This window comes from Epinephelus moara, chromosome 17, assembly GCF_006386435.1.
Source record: "Epinephelus moara isolate mb chromosome 17, YSFRI_EMoa_1.0, whole genome shotgun sequence".
In the NCBI taxonomy this organism is placed as follows: Eukaryota; Metazoa; Chordata; class Actinopteri; order Perciformes; family Serranidae; genus Epinephelus; species Epinephelus moara.
The window spans coordinates 16,321,154-16,344,978 of NC_065522.1; the positions used below are offsets into that span (position 1 = coordinate 16,321,154).

The 23,825-nt window shown below is 40.7% G+C and overlaps 2 protein-coding genes across 4 annotated transcripts in view; both read right to left on the bottom strand.

Moving 5' to 3' along the window:
* zgc:109889 (uncharacterized protein LOC553542 homolog) overlaps nt 1-8,830 on the bottom strand; it is a 59,795-nt gene extending 50,965 nt beyond the window's left edge. Inside the window, exon 1 of the mRNA XM_050066558.1 lies at nt 8,228-8,830. The gene's annotated coding sequence lies outside the window, so the exon portion shown is untranslated. The remainder of the gene's footprint in view (nt 1-8,227) is intronic.
* Nucleotides 8,831-14,793: 5,963 nt separating this feature from the next.
* Nucleotides 14,794-23,825, bottom strand: part of htr2cl1 (5-hydroxytryptamine (serotonin) receptor 2C, G protein-coupled-like 1) — a 226,417-nt gene continuing 217,385 nt past the window's right edge. For all 3 annotated transcript variants that reach the window (XM_050066554.1, XM_050066556.1, XM_050066557.1), the window contains one exon: nt 14,794-22,781. In XM_050066554.1, the coding sequence (XP_049922511.1) occupies nt 22,209-22,781 (573 nt within the window). In that variant the 3' untranslated portion in view covers nt 14,794-22,208. The remainder of the gene's footprint in view (nt 22,782-23,825) is intronic.

Here is a 23,825-nt window from a genome sequence, read left to right on the forward strand (position 1 = left end):
CTCAGAAGGTACGGTGACGTACGTGTTATATTAAGTGTTAAATCGCTGCACATTCTGACAACCATCACTGATAGCTTAGTGTTTGGTCAGTAAGGTGGTTCTCATAGTCTCAAACAGAAGATAAATTTGTGGAGGGCGAGTGGGAGTGGGATGCCAGAAATGTAGAAAACACATGTACTCAGTCGACTTAAATAACTCATTCACATTTTTAAGACACTTAATCTGAAGCTTAAATCTGCTAAATGAAGATTTCGTTAGTACCTACAAAAAGATTGGAGCCACTAACATTTTGATGAATGCCAAAATACACAGAAATTTCCTTCTGCACACAGTTGGCACACAAATTCGTTCTGCTCAAGTTTCATGACCCATTATGTGTATATATTTTTATAGCATCTTTCAAGTTATTCTGTGGCTCAAGTTTTACTTTGTAGAAACTATAATGCTGATGAACCCTGGTGAAGTGTATGTGTTGTTTTCATCTCATTCATCACAGAACAGAAATGCTCAGATTCTATTTTTAGTGACTTTCACTGCAGCCATTATTCTACAGCTATCCCATCTCTCAATGGGAACAGAGTGAAATATCCTGTACAGAAGAGTCATGACAGACAGATCCTATTCAATGTGTCAGATGGTTATTCAAACTATGAATAGCCCCTGAGTGGATCTCTAAGTGGCCACATCACTCAGTCTGAGTGCACCCTGAAGAGGCTGCTGTGTATCTTCAGAGTTAATTCAAACCATTAGCCACAACCAGACGTGCTGAACATGTGTCCGAGGGAAAATCCAAAAGGCAGGCAGAGATCTGTTTGAATAACACAGTCAAATCCCACTTCCTTTCACCTGGAACCGTTTAAAATCCAGCAGATCTGGTTCAAAGAGGAGGCCGAGGAACAGACTGGAGGCTCAGTAACAGAACAAGCTCCTCGGGGAGGAGAGCAGAAAACGTCCGTGCATCTGGAAAACGTATGAGCATAATGTGCGCTCTACCCGGGGAAAGAGTGCAGACGACTCCTGAAATACAGATTACTGTGAAAACACACCTCTGGAATCCTAATCATCCTCAGTGCTTCAGCAGAGACACAGCTCAGGATAAAGTAGCAGCTTTAAATCTCTACCAAAGACTCTGCAAGGTGCTGGCAGACAAAAACATACAGAGCAAGATGGACGGTTGTTTTCAGGTTGGCAGCCGTCCATTTCTCAAATCACACAGTGGACATTTTATGTATTTTCTCCTTTAGCCATGAAACTAAGAGCCTAAACCTTTAGTACAATCATAAAATCACTAAAGTTACTCCAATATTCCATCAACCTTCACTTTATGAGGCAATATTCAAAATTCAAAGTGCCGCACAAAGGCAATACACTCTGTTTACACCCGAGCTTCAAAACAAGTCTTGCATCAGAAAAGACTCACAAAATAAATAAATAAATAAATAAAGACAGAGAGATGTGAAGCAAAGAGAGGAAGACCAAAGTGATCCAGCTGGGTTGATACTCTAAATTAAAGATACACACAGAGTGTTCCTCACTTGAGGACTCATTAATAGGAAAACCTAAGGACAGATATCACCTGATGTCCATTTATTTAAAAGCAGAGCAGATTATGTCCTCTAAGATATGACTGTATAAAATACCCCAAAGTAGCTCTAAAACAGAATGCTGAAACTTCCATTCCTTTACTTGAGCAACAGGTAATCAATAGATTCCAATTTTTGATCATTTACAAAGAGGCATTTGCTTTGTCTCTGGGTGATTTTGAAAAGCTGTGATTTTCTAACAAACACAGTGTGTTTGTTAGAAAATCACAGCTTATGTTTGTAGGCTGTCAGTGCAATTTTTTAAATGGATAATACATATTTTATTAATGGTTTTATTGGTGGAGGAATGTGAATCAAATAGTATTAAGTATGCTCCTCTTTTGTTATTTAAATGAGTAAGTTGTTCATTTTATGGTGATGCCATTTTTAAATGAGTAAAATTAGTTTGGGGAAAGAATCTTTGTTCAGAGAGCTCTGCCTTTTGTGCGGCCGCTTTGAGCTCTTTCAGTTGAAAATCTCTGAACTTTTCAGAAAGGCGCCGGCTATGTAACTGCCGCTTCTTTAGCTAGGCCAGCAGCTTTAGCTAGATCGGGCCGGCAGACACTGGATGCTGCTGCTGAGTGTTGTGCTTTTATCACCATTTGCTTTGTAAGCTTTAAGTTAACTGTGTCAACCCTCTGTTGATGTAGCGTTATGTTAGCTACCTGGCTAATGCTGGTGTTAAGATATTTTTGTCATAGAAACAAAACCAAAAAAAAGGACACACGCCCTGAAAGTAAAGGTATGTACAATATATCAATATATTTTCAAAGAAGATAGAGATTTAGCCAATATCCTTTATATCGATATAGGGTCAAGCTGCGTTACATAATGCCGTTCTTCCAAAAAGCCATGCCAGTGTTCATCTCTCCTCTCTCACACTCTCCGCACAGCTCCGCCCCACTCACTCACAAGTTCTCCAGCAACACTCAGAGAGACACAGAGCTGCTCCTCTGTTTAATCTGTTGATGAGTCTACAGTGTGACATCAGTCTATATGTACACGTGCTACGCTGAATCAGTCTGTGAGATGAATGAAATGACTGCAATGGCACACGTGCAGCACAGCACTGCACTGCACTACATGTGTGTGAGACAGAGCTGCTTGATCGTGCCAGGTGAGCGTTAGTTTGGTAGTTTGTGTGTGAGGTGGATCAAAGGGCATCACCGTTCTTTTTGGTAGTTGTAGTGTATTGTGTGACAGTGTGACAGCGCCTGAATGCAGGTGAAAGATGTGTTTTTAAAAAATGCAGCGACAACACAGACATTTTATACAATATGTATATAACGAGGACAAAGCGTCTCTCACTCCTTCCCTCCCTCGGCCTCTGTTGATGCTAGGTGCATAAATAAAGAAAGAACATTTAAATCATTTTCCAGCACTAGGTTCATTTGAAAGGCCATGGAAAACTTGATATTTATATACTCATGTTCTACAAACTTATAAACCTCTGTAGCTTCAGTGCTATAGGCAAAAAGTTAACATCCAGCCTTGCTGTTTAGTTTACACACTGTATATTCATTTACAAGTTGTGCAGCTGTATATTTTCAAACAGGGGGAAAAATCCCTGTCTTTGCATTTTATTTTGAACACAGTCTGTTTGTATAAAAGTGCTTGTGACATCTCAAACGTGGCTTTAACTTGCTACTGAAAACATGTAGCCCATTTTGGAGAAAATATTGAGATATATATTGCGTTACTTTGAAATACATAAACAAATACCTACAGAGAATGAACACCATAGAACTTTTTTTATTATCTAGTTATCTAGTATCTAGTTTTGCTAATGGCTAACGTTATACTTTTAACTGAATATTCATTTTGTCAATTTTTCTCCGCCGTTCAAAACCAGTAGTTGCCAGAGGCCGCAGAGCACAACCTGCTCTGTAGGCTACTTTTTTCTACTGCAAAGAAGAATTGATTTCTGAGATAACTGCTGTTTTATCAAGGTGTGAAACTACTTTAAAGTTATCAATCATTTTTGTGGTATCAGGTCGGTGCATAGACTTGTGTGCTCACGATTCCTGATCCAGCTTTTAGGCAGTATCAGAGGCCTTTATGATGCTGGTATCAGTATTTGAACAACACCTACTACATATGAAGCTACAGCTAGCAGGCAATTAGCTTAGCCTAGCATAAAGACTGGAAGTAGGGGGAAACAGTTAGCCTGGCTAACTTCAACTACAAGCAAACTTTAACAATTAACCTGTGTTGGCTGTTTAATCTGCACAGTCCATCTTCTCATATAACTTTGGCAGTGAGTGAATAAACATAAGCTGCAGGACCAGAGTCAACAGTGGGATTTATGCCTCCAAGTACTTTGCAAATTTGATCTTATTTTGAAACAAACTTCCTCAAAACAAAGCCCTTATTTCAGTTTATTTACACATTAAAAATGCATTGTCACTACTGAGCTCCACTGTATAGAAGATTGGAGAAAGGGCAGGAAAAAATATCTGTAAATGTAAGCAAACTAGGAATGCCTTTGGGAAAAAAGTGGGAAGTGTGCATCTCAAAAGTGCTTGAAAAAACAGAAAAATGCCCTTTATGCCCTCAGCAGAGAACAGAGAAGTTTCTGTCCACCAGCACAGCATCACCCCTCCTTTGTCTCTGCTTCACTTCCTGACATTAGGTTACTGTGTCTGAATGTGTGTGTGTGTGTGTAGTTATGCATCATATGTGTGTTTGAGCGTTTACGCTTGTTTAGCGCTCAGCCGTCTTTGCCCTCCTTCCTCGATGATTCGCTTACGTAAGGAATCAGCACAAGCTTGTCTGAGCACTGTCTCTTATGAATACAACTCTGTACTGTACAGCAGCTTCTCGCACACACACACACACACGCACACACACACACACACACACACACACACAAAGAAAACCTATTATCTAATCACTGTTCGCCCAAGCTGGAGTCTAGACTTGAAAGGACTCAGTTGCTGTTCACAGAATTGGACTCAGTATATTTTGTTAATGACAGAGTTGTTATTTTCAGTGGTTATAAACGGTCTAAACTCACAGAGCCTCACATTAACTATCCAGTTTATCCAGTTAGAACATTTGTGTTGGGTCAGACTCAATTTGTGGCTTGTACATCCAAGTACAGTGGTAACACCTGAGAAATAAAACATTTAATGACTAATGAGTCCCAGATGGGCTTTGCAAACAGGTCATTGGTTTGAAAGCTAAAATAAGAAGAGCCTAAGGGTCAAAAGTAAGAATACCGAAAGGGGTCTGAACTCTCACCCTGCTGGATGATTTACCCTCATTTACGCTCAACATTAAAGCCCAGGACAAACCAAACCAAACAAACCAAGAACTAGCAGCGACGAAGGCCAACCAATGTGTCGCCTCATGTCGCCTTTATCTGAGCTAAAAAGTTGCACTCGAACACATCGCAAAGACTACAGCCAAAGGCCAACTCACATGAACGTTCTGCGCCTGCGTGAGAGACAATAACTTTCTCACTTCTGTTTCTCTTCTCATGCGCTGAGCTGAACTGCCAATCAGAGTGACTTCTTCACCGATGGGCTGCGCCGTCTCTGACACTGATTCAGCCGGAGAAAAGCAAACTAGGGCCAACTAGCGCCAATGCTGCAGGACACTGCAAAAACCAGGGCGACAGACGTTCACCAACGGCCCCTCACTGATCGACAACCAACTGTTGGCTTGGTGCGTCAAAGTCCTTAGGTACATATATGGACATGGACGGAGCCCCCTGTCTAAAATTGTGGGAACAAAACACGAGCAAAGGACATGACAAAGACATCTTAAAAACTGCGGTATATTTGAGAGGTTATGAAAGGTTGGTCAGATATTTTAAACATCCAGGTTATATGATGTCACTTCGCCGAGGGCACAGGGACAAACACCAACTACAGAACAGCTGGGAGGAGAATGGCCGGTAGTTAAATGTTAGTTTGGCAGTAGCGAAGGAAAAATGGAGGCCTGTGCTGGACGGCTGCCCCTCCAGTGCCCTCTGGTCGATATATCCATGCCAGTGTAAAGAACACATGAGACGATGATGGTTACAATGTAAAGGGAGTATAAATGAGCCTTTAACCTGCCATGCAAGTATTCAACAAATGATGATGCTCTATTTAAATCCCAAAGCTGTCCCAAATAATCTTGGGTAATTGATTACTTTGCCATCAAAATGTCAAAAAATATTGGACCTAATATCCCATGGCCCAAGGCAACATATTGAAATTGCTTGTGTTGTCTGATCAAGGGTCTAAATCCCAAAGATATTCAATTTACATGACTATTATGAGCAGATGCTGACATTTGAAAATGAAATCAGGCATTTTTGCTTGATAAATATCTTGAACAGTTATCAAAATGGTTGCTGATTCATCTTCTTTTGATGGACTAAATGAGTCAAAATGATCAAATTTGACGATTGGGCTCTGTTGTAAAATTTCATTCCTGCATATAAACATACCGGAGTCACCGCAGTTTGATATATTTCAGGCTGATGTAGGACTGTTTTCAGGTAAACGTATTGTTAACAACAGTTAACTGTTAGCTAGTTAACAACTGCTAGTTAACGTAGTATATAATCATCACTGGAGTGCAATGCATCTTGGGATAGAAGGCTGCATTTCTCGGCTGCATTTGAAGGAGCCTTCGTTGCCTTGGTTGCAATCAGTGTTAAAATGCAGCCTTCCAATCCTGAACTGAAACGCAGCTATTATCTTCATCTTATTTTTTCATTCACTTAAAACAATTCATATTTAAATCTGAATAAATTGCAAAAGCAATATGAAACGCTGTGCCTCACAATGATGTACCAGATTAGGCATCCTGTACGTCTTAGATGTGATGGGATAGGAAACACATACGGTGCAATAGTGGAAACTTGTTACAGTCAAAAACATTATGGGAGTCAATGGTAATCCTGTTTTATGGATCCAGGTCAGAATTTCCACTAACTGGTACCACCCACGGTGGCAAATTCTAGTTTGGTTTGGTATTATTTTAAAACTCTTTATCTCTAGATGATATTTCAACAAAACTCCAAGTGGCAGCTTAGTCATAGATATCAACCTTCAATGGCACCTACAGTTAAACCAAAGAATGAAAATATAAATAATCAGAACTCCCTCTGCACAGCCAGTCTCAAGGATCATCACCATAAACCACCACACACTGAACTGAATTTCTGTGATTTTATTAGGAGTGAACAGCATGTTTCGCCCGCGGCTTCCTCAGGTTTGCTCAACAAAATCACGAGCTCTCACATGACTAATTATCACAGTTATTTCACTTTTCTTTTTCCATATTTTTAGATGACCGAGACAAAGATTTTATAAAGAAAGATAGACTGCATCTTTGCTGCTGCTCTCCCTGCCTAAGGCTTTCCATGTAGGCGCATGGAAGGGCAGGGAGGTTTGCTCTCTCTGCCTCAGGCTTTCTCCATTAGCACGCGAAAGGGCAGAGAGATGAGCTCTCTCCGCCTTAGGCTTTCCACGTAGGTGCATGGAAGAGGCTTTCTCCGTAGGCCTGAGGAAAGGCAGAGGGGCCCCAGAACAGAGCCATACTGCCAAATATTATACTGCAAATGGAAATAAAGTTTTCTTTGACCTATGTGGCCCTGACTTAATTATCTTTTGAAAAATGTTTTTGAAGAATGTGAAAGAAAAATTATTGAAAAAGAAAAGTGAAATAATTGATAATTAGTCATGTGACCAACCTGTGAGTGCTCAAATGATTCTGTTGAGTGAACGTGAAAAAGCCACAGGCGAAACACGTTGTTCGCTCAAGAGATCACAAAAAAACCTTGACTTAATGACTACTATTGCAATTTTTCCCTGGGTCAAACCACAGATGGACTGGACAATAAGAGGTTACCTGGATTCAGATGTTAGCTAGCCGTTTACAAGCTGAGGACAAGGAATCAACTAGCAGAGTAGAGCAACAGCAACAGGAGCGACAACATTAAAATGTGCCACAATAGAGAGACGGGCAAGAACAAAAATCCAGAGGGCCTGCTATTATTACATATCCATGATCAAAAATAAAACATTTAACATATAATTCACAATAAACGTATATATATATATATGTTATTTATTTCAATGCAATAAATGCTCAATATAGGAACTTCTACCACAGAATAAGGTGCATTCAAGGCTATACATGCTGTAGTTCAGGACACATCTCTAAACATGCTATTCTAGCAGCACATTGACAGGCAGACAGAATGGGTCCCTGGCACAGACTAATCCTCCACACACCTCCCGTATAAGCCCCACTGCTCTCTTCCTAGCCTACACCCCGCCACAAGCATGTTCCCTGCCAAATCCTGTGACACATCCAACCAACTGGTGACATTTTGTTGCGGGCGGTTACAGAGACACACCTGACCAGAGCGTTGGAAACGACGGTCACGATTAAAATGGAGTAAAAAGAAAAAACGGGAGGCACATAGGGGTGTTGAAGGCTGCAGATAAATAAATGGGCGCTAATTAGTAAGCATGCAGCTTCCTCTGTATAAGTGCGTGTGCATTGTGTTTTCTGCGTGTGTGTGCGCGATGCAACAACAATAACAAACGCGCCCTCCCTCCACTCTACGTGCTCCCATAGGAGGCATGGGTGCACACCGCTGCTGTCACATGCAAAGCCGGATTTAAAATCAGATTTACCTGGCTGCGGTCTTCTTCTTCTCTGGCTTATTTAAATGCTTCTCCCCGCTGCTTCTCTCCGGCTCTGCGTTTCATTTCAGCTCGCCCATGTTCGCAGCTCGATGGATGGATGGAGAGAGGTGGAGGAGGAGGAAGAGGAGGTGGAGGAGGAGGAGGAAGAGGAGCGGATGCCTTTGAAGTGAGGAAATCTGGGTCCCTGCTCGCGACCCAGCTGCGTGGACTGGATTTATGTCGTTTCCAAGGCAGCGTCCGTCGACCTGACGAGCGTCAAGCTGCGGCCTGTCGCGAACACAAAGCACTTCCGCTTTACGTTTCAAAATAAAAGCCTCGGCTGGGGAAACACAAGCTAGACATGAGCAATTGGAAATATTCTTTGAATAAAGTGTTTTCAAACGTTTTTCACATTACATATTGTTTTTGTTCTAACTGTTCTGTTGTTTTTATCCTGAATTTGTCTTATAATTAGTTTGTGTATTTTTTAAAAACAGAATTTTAAAGCCTATTAAATTATCTTCTGCTATATCCTATAAACACTTCATCTTTTTGCATGTTTACATTTATTGTCTCTGTCAAAATAACACATAACATAAATATTAGTCCGAACTGATGAATTTATATAAATAAACTGCATATACAATATAAATACCACTTACTGCTTATTACTACTTTTAAATGCACTAAAATAAATCAAGGGAAAAGCTTTTTTATTCACAAGTGCAGATGTCTCTTTTCGACAGGAAGTCAAACTAAAAATCCCTCTCATTTGTAGAAAGATATTCTGATAGAAACCATTGGTTCTACTACTTGCATTCATGTTTAAGCTATTCATCTCAGTTATGCCACTACAGGTTTGGGTAATTATTCTATTTTGGTTCAATTGCAAATACAGCCTACATTTCAATTCTAATTTGGTAAAACTAATGGGGTTTAGTACACCAGCACTGTAATAACTCCAAATTCATGAAGGTTATAATGTTCACATTTTGATGGAACTTCTTTGGAGGTGTTGCTTCAACTGTATGGGAATTTGGAGGCTGTAGTTTGTGGTGCTGTTGAACTGAAATGCAAAAACACTGTCAGATGTTTCTATTAATGACTCTACCCTCACTTTTAATATTGGAAACTCCTCTCAGCCAGAAGCAACATTAATAACCATAAAACTGAATCAACATCTCTCTAAAATGGGAACGTAGGACTTATTGCAAGATTGTTATTTTCGCCTTGGCTATGTGTACCTAATAAACTGGCACCTGAGTGTATATAAATGCCTTCTCTTCTTACATACTGTATATCATGGAGCATTGAAGTACATCACAAATCTCAAGGCCCTCACTCAGCATTGCTTCCTGTATGCTAGGGTTGGCTGTAGACTGTATCACTGGTATGTCCTCATTTCAGGGTGTCTACAGGTATCAGACATGTAATTTATTTACCTACACTTTAACTAAATTTAGGACAGATTTTTGGACAAATCATGTTTTACTTATTTAAGCATTGCAGGTAAGTATGTGTTCTTGTGCAGAGGTAGGTGTTATTTGCCAATAGATCAGCACAAGTACGAAGTAAAATGACAGTATCATAGTTTTATAAGATTTGTAACATTAACATTTAAAAATGGATCAATGAAAGTAGATAAAATGTTTGTAGTAGTTACCTCACAAATTTAAATTTAAGACTAATGACTTTTAAGACCTTAAAACATTGCATTTATGACATTTTAAGACTTTTTAGGACCTGCAGACACCCTGCATTTATAAGGCAATCCTTATCTTGTATCCCTCTTGTCTTATAACTATATCCATCTGGAAAATACTGGAAGCTACAGTCTGTGCTGTGACATAATCACTAGACCGAGTCTTGCCATCTGCTCCCATAGTTTGTGCTGAAATGGGGAAAAGGGCTTTTATGTACACAGTTGCTGCAGACTGAATTTGGTGTTGGAAGGCTTGTCTTTGTTTTTAGATGTAGGTTGAAGAAGCTGAAGGAAAGTACACGAGGTTGTAGATCTTTTGACTGTATATCTGCCTCTATCTGATTCAGGATCTGTTGACCTGATTTGATTATTACATGTTGTCTGCAGGTTTGTTCAAATGTGCTGCTGCCAGACTTGGCCAGGACAATTTTAGAAATGACATTTTTTAATCTCAATGAGGATTTTCCTGATCAAGTAAAATATTAAATACATATTAAATGAAATCTGTAAAGGTCTGCAAGTAAGCATTTGATGGCAGTAACCTTTTTAAGTGAAGGCTATACATAATATATGGTCAAAGACAGTGTCAAAGATGGACTATTTGTAAAGTTGACGTTAGAGTCAAATACAGATGAACTTTAAAAGTTTAAAAGTCAAAGTTTTACCAAAGAACAGTCACTTAGTTTTGTCCAGTTTATTTTTACCCTTAACCTCACCTAATTTTCTTACCTTCTGCCTGTAAATGTTTGCCTTTTGGTCGCAATGCTGTCAAAGAAGTGAGCTAACGTTTAACAGAAACGTTAGTAACGTTAACTAGACCACCCATACAGCGCTGACGTTACACATAAATGCTACAAATACGACGAAGCATCTCTCCAAATGACAACGAAACTGTCACTACATACGTTAATACACACATACAGTTGTACAATAGCGTAAAAATAATTTAAAGTGACTTCATGTTGAACGTTAAATGTCTTAAATGCTGGTGTCTGTCGTGGTATCGCTCGTCAGCTTGACGCAGCTGAAACGAATCAGGGAGATGCAGCAAATCGGCGGCGCATGCGCATCCGAAGCGCGGCGGCTTTCGCCGATGATAGCCGAGGCCACCACCCACTCCTTCGAGCAGCATGGGTGAGCGGAGCGGAGCGGGCAGAGCAGAGCGCCTCCCCGAGGAGGCGCAGCCGCTGCGGGCCTGCGGGAATATAACACACGTACATCATGTAAACACATGGGAACGAAAAATAATCACCAGGCATTTTATTTCAGTCTAGATAAACAATGTAATTTCACTGACGTCATTCCACCTGTGCCAAATACAGATAGATAACAAAATAAAACATGATATTCTTTAATATAAAGGGTGTTTTCTTGGACATATTCAATTGTAAAAGTATGAAATCACTCTAAATGTATTATAATAACTGAAGCTTACATTAAAGACATTTAGTGTATCACAAACATACAATACAATAAAAGTATTATTGCACTTGATGCAAATATATCTGCATACTCTATAACAAGTATTAATTTGTATTCCACCCGCATAATAATTTTTGTTACCAACAGGCATTGTAGACTATAGTGTACAGCAGTGATACTCAACTTAGGGCCCAGGGGCCAAATCTGGCCCAAGATAGGGTGCCAGGTGGTATACTGATAAATATTATTCATTTTTGTTTATTGACTGGCTGCTGGCTTCCTGACATTTTGCAAAAGTGGCCCCCAGGCAGAGAAAGTTGAGTGTCCCTGGTGTACAGTAAATACAGTAGTTGCTGTTTGGTCTATTAACACCTTGGGAGAAACTACAAATGCATTTGACAGTGCTGTGCAGACACTATAGGGTGTCTCACAGAGTCCTGCCATTTTCCACTTCCACCACTCAGCGGCGCTGTTGCCTTCTGTTTGCGACAGGACTCTCCTCCTGCAGGTTGCTGACTCCTCTGTTGCTGTCCATGGTGCTGATTTAGAAGATGCTGCAAACCAGCACTGAGCAGGAAACAAGCTGATTTTAAAATCTAAGCATGCATAGAAAACCAAAAAGGAGACAAAGTAGTGCTGGAAACTGTCACATAGTGTTTCTTGTTATTTGCAGTACTTTATGAGACTTCCTGAGATGCTTTATAGTGGTGTATTGACTGTGGTTGTAAGCTTTGGCTTACTGTGGCGCCATCTTGTGGCTTTACGTGGTAATCACACCTGGCTGTAGGCTGCATAGCACAGGATCTCTGCTTTTCTCAAAGGTGCAGTCAGTCATTTATGACCCTTATCGACCTCTTGGCACTTCCACCGGATCAGCAGCACAACAGTAAATGTATGGCACAGTTACTGGTGGCCTGTTGATGAATTTTATACCTCCTACTGTGAACCTCTGCACATTTCTTGTTCAATTTTACACATTTCTGCACCAACTACAACTATTAAAAAATGCACAGCTCTTTCATTTTAATTCAGATATATGTACATATTTCTATAGTATTTATTATACTCAATTATATCTTTATTCTATCCTATATTTACCTCTTTTAAAGGTCCAGTGTGAAGGATTTAGGGGGATAAACTGACAGTAATGGAATATTATCTGAGAAATTTGTTTTCTTTAGTGTATAAAATCACCTGAAAAACAGAATTGTGTTTTTGTTACCTTAGAATGAGCCTTTTAGTCCTTGCTTACAGAGATTGCCATGTTGCAGCACCATGTTCCTACAGTAGCCTAGAATGGACAAACTAAACACCTGCTCCAGAGAGGGCCATTCATGATAGTTAGAGGCCCCTCTGCAACAAGAAAAAAAAAAAGAAACACACACTGATTTTTCACATTATTCTGCTTTATTCATTGATTTTACTGGTTTCTATCACCGAGTCCATTTGTTCTGGAGAGGAAGAGACCTTTGCAGAAAATTCGACTCTCAATAAAAACCTCTTAAACGTCTGGATCTCAACTTATCGAAGAAAAAAGGTGAGCACACATTAACAGGTGCTGGGCTGACGGCCCGTCTGCGATGAGCCCAACAGTGTCAGAGAAACGCTGGTTTGTAACATGAAGCTGCTGATTTATTCACCTGGGGCCGTATTCACAAAGCATCCTAGTACTAAGAGCTGCTCCTGGTGACGAAATTCGAATAAACTTCTTAGAATTGTTACGTTTTCTCAGAATTTCCCCTTTAAGTTAACACTAGGTCCTTGTAAGGATAAAGTTATTCACAGAGAATCTTAGACCTTTAAAAGAGCTCCTAAGGTGAAAAACTGTCAGGAGTAGGGAGGAGGACTTTTAAGTGATTTAAGAGTTTCTTAATCTGAGGAGAAAATGGTGGAAAGATAAAAAAGTTGGAGGAATACTCTCCAAACAATGACAGACAGTGAGTAAATGAAATGCTACAGATTAGATGGTGCAGGGATAACATTGATGTCATTAGGGATATGCACACATTTCCCACCTATAACACCAGAAATAAAGTGATCAGCACTAAGATATTTGGCAAACTGTAAAAATGCAACAGTGCAGCAGTGATGACTTGAGTCTGTCTCAACCTTCCATCAGCAGAATGATCACACTGACAATGACAACTCTTTCACAGTCTTGAGTTCATTTCATTTCCACTGGGTTGGACACCCAGTGGAAATGGGTGTGTCTGTGACAACCAATCACATCTGTTCAAAGAATGCATCACACCTAGCAACAGGGTCAACCACATCTCCTCACTAAGTTAAAAGTTTCTGTCCCTTCCTTGCTCAGAGAACTTCCTAGACTAGGACTACTTACTGAAAGTTTTTAGGCACAGTTAGGAGCTCTCTGAGAGTGTTCTTACTATATTTGTGAATATGGCACCTGGTCTGTTTGTTTTAGAGAGGAAGAGATCTCTGCGGATAATTCAGCTCCCACTAAAAACCTCCTTAACAATGGACACTGAAGGAATTCTAACCGGCAGTTCCCTGACACAAGGGAGAAGTTTCAGCTGGTTGCAATCCTCCTTGCTAGATGCCACTAAATTCCACACTCTGCTCCTTTAATTTTGCAAAATATGCAGTCAAAGTGCATGTTCAGGTTTTGTGTAGGCTATCCGAATCACAGCAGAGATCTAGCAGAAAAATCAACTGAAGAGGCATCACTGAACTGTATATCATGATGCAAAAATGTAACATAGTACATTTAATCATTACCTGTTGGGCTTGAAGGCCTTCTTATCCTGCTACCATCGTTCAGTGTTGAACAGCTGGAAATGCATGTGGGGTTTTTATGGTCATTTTGTGCAATTAGCATCAAACTGACTGTCTCATATGCTTAAAAAATAAAAAAGCATACCTCAGTTTGCCAGAGTGGGTATGGTACTCATATCATGAGGACTTCCTGCACGGCTCAGTGGATAGAGCATGGCACTGAAACACAGCCGAGGCTAAGGGTTTAATGAGCTCCAGGTTCAGCTCTTTTCATGGCACCGTGAAGCACTTTGGAATAAAAGCTCCCACTGATTGGCAGAATAAAAGAACATAATAGTAGAGCGGACTGGGTGGCCAGCACGGGGAGCTGGGGCCTATACTGTACTGTTATTATTAAATTCCCCAAATTTCACAGCTAGGTGTGTAGCTGCTAATCATCAATGGGGAGGAATGCTAAGCAGTTCTGTAACTTATACCAGGAGGGTTGTTGTACCGCTGCTCCGTGGTGGGTTGAAAGAAATGCTCAGTCAGGGGGAGCTAAATCCAATTTAAAAGCTTCTACGTTCAAAATACTGTTTTGTTTTTCAAGTCTTGAGACTGTTCCATAACTTGTTTATAAGTTCAGAAGAGAGTCTGGTCCACTGGAGACTTCAGCAAGACAAGGCGTAAAGCAAACAATAAAAATAATAATAATAATAAGACAATTGTCCACACATTAGAATAATATTTTAATAAATAAATAGCAGCATCACACAGAAAAAAAAGAAAATATACATTGTGTGGATGATGGCGTAATCATTGTATAAACTCAAAATGTGTCGTAGACAAACATTCACAATTAAAATGGTATAAAAAACAGCCACTGCATAACAGAAGAAGGTTCAACACATAAAAAGATAGCTAACCCACGAGCGCCGGATCATACAAGAGCGAGACAAACCAGACAACTGGGTGTGTGTCAATGCAAACCAGCATCAAAGGGTGCTGACACCTCGAGAGTTCAAGAGTCAAGGTTTAATGCAAGGGGAGGGTGCGTTGGGGAAGGTGGGTTTGCCAAACTCTTGAACAACCTGCAGCTCTGGCTATTCTCAGAGCCATTTAGTGACAGAGTTATATGTTTGGGAAGATCGGCAAGACAGCTGTGAGGTTAAGTTTGGACGATAGGGTATTAAGGTCCCCCCAAGTTGGCATGGAAAAGTTGGTTTGTCATGCCTTATGAGGTATTTCTACATTTAGATTTCAAAACTATAAGATCTTGTGAGTGAAGAGAAGAAGCGCTGGACCAGCCTTCGCCTCCAGATCTCACATTTAAAGGAAAAATCCACCCTCGAATTCTTGTACATTCTTTAATATTGCTATATATTATTGGTGCATTACAGCACATGACTTATTTCGTGGTTAGCTGCTGCAATTTCCTGCTACTTCTGTTATCAATTTTACTACTTTCCCACTGACAGAACAGTAAAAATTAAAGGAATAGTTTGCCACTGTGGGAAATACATTTATTTGCCTATTAGTTTAATGAAAGATCGATACCACTCTCATGTTTGTGCAGTAAATAGGAGCCGTCAGTTAGCTTAGCTTAGCATAAAGACAGGAAACAGAGGGAAACAGCTGGTTTTGCTCAGTCCAGAGATAAAAAAATCTACCCACCAGAACCTCTAAAGCTTACTTATTAACATTAGATCCACAGGCGCAGTTTGCGTTGGTTCAGGGGGCTCACTTCACCCCCCAGTGGCCATAGCCAAATATGCATGTAGGGATTTATTTTTTATTTTAACACAGATAATAAATAAATAATAATATTGACTTTGCATCTTCTTGTTGACACAATGAGAAACCAACAAGATACGTTTTTGTGGTCTTTTTATTTACTTAATAAGTTGTTACATTGGGACAGACAACCTCTACTGCTCTAGCTGGTGGCCATGGGTGCATTCGTAAATCTGACGCTCTAGTGCTGCTGTTCAAAAAAACAGAGAATTCTATGTCTATATGAATTAGCTAAAAGTTAAATTAAGCACATTCACTGTCCTTGGCACTCTGCTGCTACATCACCCCAGACAGAGAGCCCAGAAAATGCTCAGCCACTCCGAGGGTGTGGTGCTCTGAATAACGCAACAGTAGACTAAATTTCAACAGCGCTCTGAATCCATCCGATTAGCAGCAAAACAAGAAAGTTATGGTGCAGTTACAGGTGGTGGCCTATTGATGAATTTTGATAAGTTTTGATGAATTTCATATCTCCTACTGTGAACCTCTGCACATTTCTTGGACAGTTTTGCACATTTCTACACAAACTACCACTATCAAAAACTGCAAAGCTCTTTCATTTTAATGAAGATATATTGTACATATATTTATAGTTTTAAGAGAGTTTTCGCTTACAGAGATCACCACATTGCACCACCATGTTTCCACAGTAGCCCAGAATGGACAAACTAAACACTGGCTCTAGACGGGGCTATTCACATTTTCGTGTCTACCACATAGTTAGAGGCCCCTCCGCAACAAGCTGAAAAGCGAAGAAAAAACACTGACTTGTAACATGAAACTGCTTAATTTGGCATCTTTTTTTTTGTTTGTTTTTTTTACCTGGTCTGTTCCTTTTTTCATTCGGGGGTGTGGTGCTCTGAATAATGGAATGGTAGCCTAAATTTCAACAGTGCTCTGAATTTACAAACAATACAGTTTGTGCTAGAGGGTGCTCTGAAGTTTGTGATGGCAATTCTTGCAATCACTTGTTTGGGTGTAGTAGTTGAGATATGAAAATGCACTCAGCTGTATATTACATTTCTTTCGTTTTTGTGAAGCCCCAACCTAAAATTCAAACTCCACCTATGGTCATAGGTTGCTGACAAGTTGTGGTTTTACAGAGGGTTAGATACTGGATGCCACTGCTCCTGGTAAAGAAATTGTTCCAGCAAAATAGCTCTCCATGAAACCACAACTTGTCAGTCGTTGTGTGCTTTAAAAAAACAAGATAGAATGCCTTTAGTAATTTGTGTTAGCAAGTCTTAGTTTAACTCGGACAGACACTTCCTTCTGCTTCTGGTGTTTATGCTAAGCTAGGCTAACCATCTCCTGGCTCCAGCTTTATTTAAAACAATCTGCTTTTCAATGTTGTGCTGAAGCATTTCTGGGTGGATTTTTCCTTTAAGCTTGTGTATATGCTCTTAATATTTGAGTATGACTCATCTTATTCATAGAGCCAGACGATTTTTCGAACACTGTCTAATTTTCTGAAGTAGTTCTTGACAAATTCCTGGAGAGGGTAAAAGCCTGAATCAGCCCTCCTAAAATGTATGGATATTAAACTCTGTCAATAAACGGCTCCAACTATTTCTATACACACCAGACCTGGATCGAATTATTAGTTGAAATCCCTCCAGATACTTTCTCCGAGTGATTGCTTTCATCTGTCTGGACCGCGAGCCGGACAGGATTGGCATCTGCTGGGACAACCCGATTCAATCCATTGTGCCCGACACAATCGATACAAACCCAGAAAAGTTACTGAATCAATCTCAGATAGCAATCTGAGCCAGGCCTGGTACACACACAGGTACACGGGAAACATATAGTTATTACATTGCGACATACTGAGTTGGCTGGCCTGGCTGTAGCTCTTTGCTTTCTCACACCTGGACGGATCAAACATTCGACTTCGTTCAGAGAGTCCTCTCTTCTCCGTTTTATTCTTTTGTTGTCAATGTTGGTATTTTGCATTTTGATAAAGACACAATGCCTGCAGGAACTGCAAGCCGTTTGCAATTTGCATTTTGTTGATTGCTCTTTGTTTGTTCTTTCTTTCCTTCCTGCGCCGGTTCGTTCCTTCCGAGTATTAAAGAGAGAACAAAAACAAAACTGAGTGAGGCAGAGAGGACCTTTTGAACATTACTTCAAACATGCACAATATTTGTAGGCCAAACCTCGGTTGTTGCCGGCTTGCCAACATTAGCTCATGTAGACCTCTCCTTGTGAAGAGAGAAGTGGTGCGAATGACCACTGTGTAAGTCTGTAGCATACAAATAGTGGATAAATTATACAGAGATGCACAGAATTAGAATGAAGTGACTCCCAGTTCTTATGTTTCATTCTAATTGTATGCAGAGGTGGCTGCAGACCTCAGGCTCTGGATTTGATTGGTCCACTGCAGGCTTTGACCTTTGCTCTTTGACCTTGAGGAGGGGATTATGGGTGAAAAAAAGGGTTTACATTCAGATGTTTGTAATTTGGCTGTCTCGTGCCTGAGGGGAGAATGACCAAAATGAAATATTGATCACTGGGAAAAGTGACATCTACTTTAATAAGGTAATAGCTAGGCTGGGAGGATGACTCAGTCATTAACTGTGTGTCAATCAGTGGTATTTTGGCATTTAAAGGGGTACTCCAGCAATTTAGTATCACACTTCCATAAAGTTGAGGGACTAAAAACAGACAAATTAAACAAAGATTGGTCAAAACTGAAGCAACAGAGGCTGAGATATCTTGACTTCTTGACTCAGGCACCCAAAAACTACAATTCCCATCATGCAACACAATATTATCTCTCTGTCACCTAAATGCCCACATCTTTCAAACCTCAGACCTTCAGCTTTAAGAAAGGCTTTCTGTGAAAAGCTGAGATAACCAAGATGACATCACAACCTGGTCTCATAGAAATACAAGACCATGACATCTAAAAACTGTATCACATGGTAGTGGCACATATTGTGTTGGAATTAAGTGGTGGCACCACGGAAACACTGCCAATGTAAAGTCAATTAGGATCCTTTGTCATGGTGGATGCCCAAATTCCCTGGTTCAATGATGTCATGCAATGGGCGGTGATTAATGTCAAGACCCAGGTCAGCGGTGGGCAACCTGCGACTCCGACTCAGAGGTAAACACAGAGTTTAATAGTGCCTGGACAGATTGGTTTGCGTTCACCGCGTACGCTGCAAAGTACCAAATAATCATACATAGCCCACTGCAGAGCAGCCATCTTGTGGTAAAACATAGTATTGAATGTTCATTTAGATCTATTTTAACAACCTTTTAACAACACGATCCTGTCATAGTAATGTCCGGTGGGTTATTTTAAGGTACGTCATCACCATGTTTCTTTATCTAATCTAACCTACGTAACTTTACTTGCCTAAACCTAACCTACGTGACTTTACATTTAGTACGTGACTTTACGCTAACATAATTTTTGGGGTGCTAATTTATTGGATGTCGTAAGAACCATTGACATCTTTTGATTTTTGGTTACGTGTCGTACTTGTATCACCTTACAAAGTACTTATTTTCCAAACGTAACAAGTGCAGTTATTTAACCAAAACGTATACTTTTCTAAACCTAAACATGTAGTTTTGGTGCTTAAACCCAACCGTGCTGCCATCAGGTAATTTTAATGCAATACGTGATACAGTTTTGGTCATTTCACGTATTTCTGTGCGATCACACTGGACATCACTATGACAGGAGAACCATGTTTGGAACCATGTGATACTTTAAGGTATGTCGTCACAATGTTTCTTTACCTAATCTAACCTATGTCGCTTTACTTGCCTAAGCCTAATTTATGTCACTTTGCAGAGTACGTGACTTTACGCTAACATCACTTTTGGGGTGCTAATTTGTTGGATGTTGTTGGTGCGATGTTGACTTCTTTTCATTTTTGGTATATAGTTACTTCAAGTAATGTGACCTACTTGGGTCACTTTACAATGTACTTATTCCCCATATGTAACAAGTGCAGTTACTTAATTGAAACATGATATTTTTCTAAACCCATATACATAGTTTTGGCGCTTAAACCCAACCACCATGTAATTTCATTAATTTGGAAATGCTCTCCAGAGCCACAGAAGACGGGTCAACTGAACCTGATGTGTAAAACTGGTGAAGTGCCCCTTTAAGTGATCTCTTAATTTTCTCAATGTATGTCCTTTATCACACAACCATTAAGCTCTATTTAACTAATCGCTATATCCATACGAGTTTTAGGTTTAATCTCCTACATCATCTCCTGTTACAAAGAAATCTAAGTTTGACACCTTTAAAACCTGAACAACATTGAATCCTTTTCTAAGGCAGTATATTGCAGACATTTCAGCTGATGGAGGTGGAGGAATCTTGCCGTCTGTCAGATGTCGATAAAACGCAGCAGGAGGGAGGGTGAGAAAATCAGCGTGACCTGTCTTGATAGAGTCAGGGGTCTGTCTTTTAGTGTATTGACTTTCTGTCCATTTTATGCGACGGATGAAATCTTAAGCTATTTGGTCTTTGAGTCACACTCCGGTAACGTGGGCGGAACAGACTGTAAAGCAGCCAGAGATCAAAGAGTCTGATTTAAGAGTTTGTGACCATCGAGTTATGGGGTCAGAACTGCAGTTCTTGGGAGATATTGGCACGCGTTCACCCTGAAACCCGTCATCGGAGCGTACATGTGACAGTAATGCTCCGATGGACCTTATTTAAACCCAGAGCTTAATGCCTAAATGTAAGCATAAATGTTCTTTCTGTCCTCTTTGGCTTTCACTGTACCGTCTGAGCAAATTTTGGCTGGTGTGGTTTTTGGAGAGAAAAGCACTGATGTAACGGCTGAATAAAAATCCTTCATTATCTAAGAGGTAAACCTCCTGTTCATTGAATAATGTGTCCTTCAGAGATGGTGCTCTGAATCACAAACAGCCTGGATTTATGCCCGCAGATGATGCCCATACTCTGATATGTACTCTGATAATATGATATGTATATTAAGTAGGTGGCTGATTGTTGGCTACTCATGTAGGACAACAATTTCAAGATGCATGTGCTGAATTTGCATCATTAGATGTGCGAAACATAGATAGATTTCCTTTATTAATGTGACTGCTGATGCATGAATATCCACTATTTTTGGGTAAAGTGTAATCGCAACTGAGGAAGATCTTGGAACGTTAATGTTATATTATTATATGAAGGTGAATCTGTGGTAACGCTGGCTAATTGATGACAGTAATGATAGTAAGCTTTAGCTGATAAATAAAATCTATATATTCTGTTCCTTTTAAGGATGACATCTGAGGAACACTTGTGCACCCTTATATTAAAAAAATCATGTTTAATTTTAGATTGTTCCCTTTTATTTTAAATTCTTGTCAGTAAAATCTTTAGAAGTTGGGGGTTTAATTATTTCCAAAGTTGGTGTATTGGTCAACAAAAGCAAGGGCCTGACAGTTGTGTTGGACCAAAGGCCTGCGCCATGTTTTTAGCTCTTTTAGCCCCTTGTTCAATCCAAGGGAAGTGACCTCTCTGTGTTGTGCGACCACCAGATGGCACTGTGAGTCCACCAGAGACCAGTGGCCGTTGTACATTCCTTCATCTCGGTCCTCAAAGACAAACTTTTGACTGCTGCAGCCTGGAGAAAGTTTCCTTTGCAGAAAAAATCCAATTTCTGTTGGCTGAATGGTTTGATTATACATGCTGGAAAGGTTCATTCGGATATATTCTATGACTGTTGTCAAGCTTGACCGGCACAAAAATAGATTTGGTTTAGTTTGCTTGGTGCGGAGAGAATCCACACAAACCAGAGCTCGGACTGCATTTGGACTCTGTGTGAAGGCTTGAAGTCGTCGTTTGACCCCAGAGGTCGGCGCTCGACTCTGTAACCTGCATCAGTGGGACTCCATCGAGGGCCGCCTGACTTCATACCAGGTTGACAATGAGGATAAGCTCTTCACTGGCTGCCTCTTGTCACTTTGTCCCTGTCTGGTACCTTCGTCCCCATGAAGTACACCTCAATTTGTGACTGCAGAGCACATCTTCATGCTTTTACCCTCCATTTATGGTCTGAAAACCAACATTTTCACACCAAATAAAAAACAAACACGTGTGAAATATTGGCTTTCATTCCAAAACTTTTTCATCTTAGAGGTTAACTTCTCTGGTACGCTGATTTCTCTCACACATTGCGGTAAGTCGTGCACTTCAGTGTGGCGGATAAGGCTCCTCAACCGAGACTAGTCCCTCCACAATTAAAGCACCCACTGCAGGTTTACAGCCTATAGAATCGCTGTGGGCTTCCAGCACCAGCGCGTCGAAACGGCCCAGCGTCTGCAGGTTAAAAAAACAGAAGACAACAAAGTAAAAGCACGCAATCACACGCTGCTGGTGTGTTCTCTGGAGGCGGGGCTGTAGCTGATGAGCGACAGCTCCTGCTCCACCTCCGTTTCCGGCTCTGTTTCCGAAAGCATGCCGATGTTGTGGCATTCAGAGAGGCTCTGTGACACTATTCCGATTTGTGTTTCATCATCTGTCATGTCCTCCGGGTCCACCGTCAGCCTCCCGTTATCCCCCCTGCCGCCGTTGCGACAGTTACTATTGCGGTCCATGCCGTCTTTCCCGTGACTGCCCATCAGAAGAGGGGTCACGGCGTGCGACGGGCACGGCGGGGGGACCAGGAGGGTTTTGCAACTCTGTCCAGCTGCGTTGGCCCCGACTTTGTACTGGCACCTGATGTAGCTGGAGAATGCTCTCCTGTAGGTCTTATTGAAGAGAGTGTAGACGAGAGGGTTCACCCCGGAGGAGATGTAGCCCACCCAGACGAAGACGTTGAGGAGGTCATTGAGCAGCGACTCGTTGCAGGAGCCGCGGCACAGGACGAAGGTAACATTGGTGATGAAGAAGGGACACCACATGATGAGGAAGAGGAAGAAGACGATTCCAAGGACCTGGGGAAAGAGAGAGGAGAAAAGAAAAGTAAAAAGAAGCAAAGGGGCAGAAGTTCATCCATCCATTCAGCGATTTCACATGCATATGACACCAGTTATTCGCGTGTATGAAGCAAATGAACACAAAATAATTAGCGTTCAAACTTGCGTAAGTATCGCATCATGTTTGGTGTTAACACAATATTAAAATGCCAGTTGTTCATATTAAAGGTGGCCAAAGACAGGCGCTAAAATAGAATGTTTCAGACAGAGGGTGAATACATGTGTTTTGAATGTAAAACATGATCTAGTAGAAACCTAAAATACAAGTATAAACCTGAAAATGATCACAGTAAGTCCCCTTCAATATCATTTTCAGTGTGCCACTTCTACAGGGACTTGGATTTTTGATACAGGTGCAAAAGTGCTTTGGTTTTCATCCAACATGAATTTGAATTCAGCAAAGCCACAGCAGAGCACCCTCTGAGCACTCTGTGACTCCAGCAATGCTTCAAGCTTTTTGACGTTGCTCTAAGCGTCTGGCTGGATTTGATAACATGAGCTCTTCTAACCATCTCAGAGGAGACGTATGAAACTTCCTGCGTAGAGACATCTCTCTTGGTCTTCAAAGACAGACAAATTCAGCCGCTGCACACAGAGCATTACATGTAGGTGCAAGCCGTCAGTATGAACATTAGGACATAGAGGATCATAATCTCACAGTATCTACGGGTCAGCAATTTTATGCGAATATGTTTTGAGGATTTTGATTGGTTTGTTTAATATACAAGGTGTTTGTACACTGCAAGCAAGAAATATAGTTTTAAAACCGCATTAATAATATTTCACTAGTCCATACCCATTGGTAGCTTTGTCACCTTCTACCTATGCCAATACTCAATGCCTACGTGCAGTTTCACATAGATTGACCACGTCAGTGAGTAGAAAAACGTGGGACAGACAGAATGACTGACTGACAGAATGACACACTGACAGTTTCCGTGATTATGTACAGCATACCATACCATGACTTAGTCATACCAAAAATTAGAAGAAAAAAACACC